Genomic DNA, 5,000 nt, shown 5'->3' with positions numbered 1-5,000 from the left:
TAATATCTTGAATTATGGTACGATTATCCTGACTTTGTTTCATCTTATCTGCTATTTTATTACATGTCAATAGTAATCATTGCTATCACACCTTCAAGCTGGTCATCGCAATGTAGAATAGATATATATCAATATTGATAATAAAAAAAGAATGAATTAGTGTATCCTATCATGCCTAGTATGCTTTCCAATACATAAACATATCTAAAAGTAATGGATATTAAGGGTTTATCTACCATTTATATCATTATTTTCTTTGTACCATTTTTCCTTAATGTTGTACCTTATCGGAAAGTAGTTTTGTAAAATACCATTATAGAATAAAATAAGATTGATGGAATGGAAGTTGTTCTGAGATCTAAATTAGAGCTTGTTTCTCTTATGTTACAGCTTCGCTTGAGTGGACATTGCGTGTGAAGTTTTTCTTTTGTAACTTTAACTGACAATACTTGATTTGTCACAATACAACTTCGGCACCCACTGTCGTGGCGCAATGCCACAGTGTGTGTGTGTGTGTGTGTGTGTGTGTGTGTGTGTGTGTGTGTGTGTGTGTGTTGACAGATAAATAGAATCAGTTGATTCAGTGTTCCCCGGTAATGAGGATTCGAGGCCCCGTTTCGGCAAAGTGCTGTGTCCTTGGGAAAGGCACTTCACCCCGATAGTCCTCACTCCACCAAGACATGAATGAGTACCTGTATTCGGTTGAGGGGAGGTCAAAACGGCGGAAGGGGAGGATTGGGCCCCGCCTTTCTGTCCGAGCCACAGACACAATCGACACGAGTTCACTGCTCCGATAGCCGTAAAAGACTATGGAACCTTTATCCTAACCATTGACTTTTGATAAGTACTGAACAAAATATACTCGGGCTTAGCTGAAAACACACGCACGCGCGCGCGCGCACACACACACACACACACACATACACATACACACACACGCGCGCGCGCGCGGCTTTTGCCGGATGTCTTTCGACAGAGCTGTATGAGAAGCGAGGGGTCGCTTCCGCTTCTTCACTGGCACGTGTTCCATGCATTATATAATCGTTCGTTTTAAACACGTACATGTGTGTGTGTCCTTTAGTTCTATGTTTTGTTGTTTCCTTCTGTTTCAGCACAACAATCTCCCGAACGTGACGTCATGCGGGGCAAAGGTCAACTCCTGATTTCAGCTCTTCTCCTCTTCTTTCTCAATGTCGTCGCACAAAATGAAGGTCAGCACTCTGGTAGATAGATAGACAGATAGAACGTAAAGCAGATATATATATAGAGATGATGATGATGATGATGATGATGATGATGATGATGATGATGATGATGATGATGATGGTGGTGTGTGTGTGTGTGTGTGTGTGTGTGTGTGTGTGTGTGTGTGTTTTACTCTATGTGAAAGACACAGAGAGAAAAAGAGTGAGAGAAAGCGTGTGTGTGTGTGTGTGTGTGTGTGTGTGTGTGTGTGTGTGTGTGTGTGTGTGTGTGTGAACTTGTGTGTATATGTGTGCGTGCGTGTGTATGTATGTGTCAATGTGTCTGTGTGTGTGTGTGTGTGTATGTGTGCGTATATGTGCGTGTGCTTTGAGTGTGAGTGTATGTGCGAATGTGTGTGTATGTGTTTGGGAGGGAGGAGGGTCCATGTGCGAATGTGTGTGTGTGTGTGTGTGTGTGTGTGTGTGTGTGTGTGTGTGTGTAATGGATTTTTTTCATTCCCTCCCTTCATGTGCCTCAGAGGGGCCCTATCTTTTCCTTTGCTTTCCCACGCCTGTCAGGCAAAACACAGTCGGCGGGATGTACCTCTCCCTCTGCGACACTGACGCTGCCACACTGTTTGTTTTACACGGCTGTTTTCTGACTAGTAATTAACTAAACATGCACGCGCAGGAGCAGTCGGTTTGTGTGGTGGGCTGGTGGGTGGCCGGGTTTGTGTGTGCGCGTGCGCGTGTGCGTGTGAGTGACCGCTCGCGCGTGTGTATGGGAATTGCTGATATGACGACTAAATGTCGCTTTATAAAATATTGACGTGGGTGTTTGGCATCCCAGAGAAATCAGGGATAACGAAAATGGCGCTAGCTAAAAGGTTTGCTCGAAAACTTCCAAACAGGCAGTCGCTCTGCAAAGGGCGCTGCAAATCTCCTGGTAACGCAGCCCGAAGCGCATTATTTATTCTACTGCCATTTCTCACCATAAAAGAAAAATAAGTCCATCACTAGAATCAATATTTTTCTTTATCGAAGACTCAAACTCATTTTCATCGAACACTCAAACTTCCGTGCGTCAAACAATAACACAAAACAGCTGATGCTTTATCATTGCTGTCGCTGACGATACGAACGTCTCTGAAAAAGACGTTGAAGGAAAGTGCCTCGACTACTATTCTACGAACAAATATTTTAAATTCGAGATGAGGTTCTTCTCGGTTATTCTTGTTGCTTGAGTAGAAGAAAAAAAGGGATTTAAAAAAAAAAAAGAAAAAAAAAGAGCATCTCCCTGGGCAACGCGCCCTGAAAATTGGCCAACGAAATATTCCTGACGCTTTAAAAAAAATAAATAAATAATAAAAGTGTACTTTTTTTTTCCTTTTTCACAAACAGGATTATAAAAAAAAAAGGATTGTTGTCCCACCCCACCCCCATTCCTACCCCACATGCCTCTCCCCCAACCCTTATCTTCTCAGACCTCTCAAGAACCATTACTCCAGCTCGCGCCGCTCGTCTTTTGCTCTCCCATCCCACGCATGGCCACACCAAGGCTCTTTTGTGGGTCTCTGTATCGCTTTCTCTGCGTCAGTCTCTGTGTCTGTCTTTCTGTCTCTTCGTTCTTCTGTCTCCCATTCTGTCTCCACCCCACCCCACTTTTCTCAGTCCCATCCCTCCCCAACCCCCTTCCTTTCTCAACATTCTGATCTTCGTTTTAACGTTTACTTTTGTACGTTTTGAAGATTTTTTTTTTGATGAAGCCTTTTGTACACGAAAGTGTGTCTTCACAAGTGACTGAGAACGTTGATGTTTTAGACTTTTTGCATTCATTATCAGTTGTTTCGCTTGTCAGTTTAACGACTTCTCTTTTACGAAGTCCTTTAAGTAATTTCCTGTAACTGTATTTAGAGGGGGTTTTTTTGTTTTTGTTTTTTTGTTGTTTTTTTGTTTGTTTTGTTTTTCTTTCAAATTTCACCCACATATCGTATCGTATCGTATCGTATCGCATCGTATCGCGTCGTATCGTACTATTTTCCAATCAAAGTGGACTTTTGCCCAGTTTCCCCCAACCCTCCATTCATCCACATCTCCCACCCCTTCTAACCGATAATACTCAGATGTATTCATAAATACTTTTACAAAATGTCTTCAATCTCCGATATGTGTGACGGGACATTAAACAAAAATTCCTTCCTTCCTTCCTTTTGTGTGTAAACAGCTTCGTTTTTTTGTTTGGTTTTTTTTTCTCTCTCTCTCTACCAGTATCGTATCGTATCGTATCGCATCGTATCGCGTCGTATCGTACTATTTTCCAATCAAAGTGGACTTTTCGACATAAATTTGCCAGTGACAAAAATGAACATACAGGAAGAAGGAGAAGATGGACAAGAGAACAGTGTACTAGCACCCAATTAAAAAAAAGGGGGGGGGGGGGCGAGAGATAGGCATGGGGAAAGGAGAAGGCGGCGGGTGGTTGTGGAGGGGGGCAGGTGTCGAAGGGGGGATTGGGGGGTTCGGATGGGGGGGGGGGGTCGTCTTCAGTTCTGACTTGTCTCTCCTGAACATTTAAAGTGGTATCACGGAAACAATACCATAAAAAAAAATACACGAATACTCCGTTTCGCGCTGTTTCTGAACAAGAAAAAAAGATGATGGAATCAGTGCTATGTGCTGACAGCATGTTTATGAGATGTTGTCCCCTATATTACTGCTGGGCACCAATCTGCTTGCGGTATTCTATTTATCAAAGATTATTTCTTTCTTTTTCTTTGATAAACAAAGGATCAAACGTTGTGGCGAGGTTTTAAGTGCACTACCGTTGACTTGAAATCAGTCACAAACAGTATATTTTACATAGTACTAGCAGAGACTCCATTTATGCACTTTTCTTTTTTTTTCTTTTTTTTTGTGATGTTAAGAAGCATTTTATTCCCAGTCAGCTCCTAAATAAAACTCTGTGTGTTGTGAGTACAGAGAAAAACATTAAGCCCACGAAGCTATGTATGCCTACCTCACGGTTTTTTGTTGTTGTTTTTTGTTTTGTTTTTAAGTGGTTGTGGTTGTTTAACTCTCTCCATACGAACGGCGAAAGTGACGACGTTAACAGCGTTTCACCCCAATTACCATCATGAAAATATTGCAAGCGGAAGGCTCTTATACTGAAGAGGTGATTGTTGACAAAGAATACCACAAATCTGACGACGGAAGCTAAAGGTTGGGTCATTCAGACACCCACTGGACATCCGAGGGGTCTGTGTTGAGGAGAAGAGAGGACTGGCCGTACTGAGTGAGTTAATGCCTCAGATGCCCGGCTTCTTTTCTTAGGCTTGGCTGACGGGGTGAGAGAGAGAGAGAGAGAGAGAGAGTGTTGTGTGCGTGCGTGCATGCGAGATCCTCTCTGTGTGTGTATGTGTGTGTGCGCGCGCGCGTGTGTGTATGTATGTGTACTTCACGAAAAGAAGCTTAGAGCTGTCATCTCCCGCAGATTTGATACACAAATGATATATGAATAGCGTCATCGATATATAATTTTCATCTTCATCAATAGCTATTAAACAGATAAGCAAGATCTTGACGTTTAAAAAAAATAAATAAAATAAAAACAAGAACAAATAATCTCAAATGAGGTTTACGGTTCCCCCATTATGCCCCGCTGATGTGCTGCTGTGAGTTTTCGATTTCCACAACACAATCAATCAGTGTGTTAAGTTCACGTCAAAGCCTCCATTGTGTGCTGATGGGCGGGGGCGGACAGTGTGGGTGGGTGTCGATCACGTGGTCGCGGAGAAGAGGGGGTGGGGCACGAGGGGA

General features: G+C 42.8%; 2 protein-coding genes across 3 annotated transcripts in view; one reads left to right on the top strand and one right to left on the bottom strand.

Moving 5' to 3' along the window:
• Window positions 1-5,000, top strand: part of LOC143284500 (uncharacterized) — a 132,492-nt gene that overhangs the window by 100,563 nt on the left and 26,929 nt on the right. For both annotated transcript variants that reach the window (XM_076591193.1, XM_076591194.1), the window contains exon 2: window positions 1,113-1,211. In XM_076591193.1, coding sequence (XP_076447308.1) covers window positions 1,139-1,211 — 73 coding nt within the window. In that variant the 5' untranslated portion in view covers window positions 1,113-1,138. The remainder of the gene's footprint in view (window positions 1-1,112; window positions 1,212-5,000) is intronic.
• Window positions 1-5,000, bottom strand: part of LOC143284499 (uncharacterized) — a 265,000-nt gene that overhangs the window by 257,301 nt on the left and 2,699 nt on the right. The gene's annotated exons all lie outside the window — the stretch shown is intronic.

Source organism: Babylonia areolata, chromosome 8 (assembly GCF_041734735.1).
Source record: "Babylonia areolata isolate BAREFJ2019XMU chromosome 8, ASM4173473v1, whole genome shotgun sequence".
NCBI lineage: Eukaryota > Metazoa > Mollusca > Gastropoda > Neogastropoda > Buccinidae > Babylonia > Babylonia areolata.
This window is presented reverse-complemented; position numbering and strand designations above follow the sequence as displayed.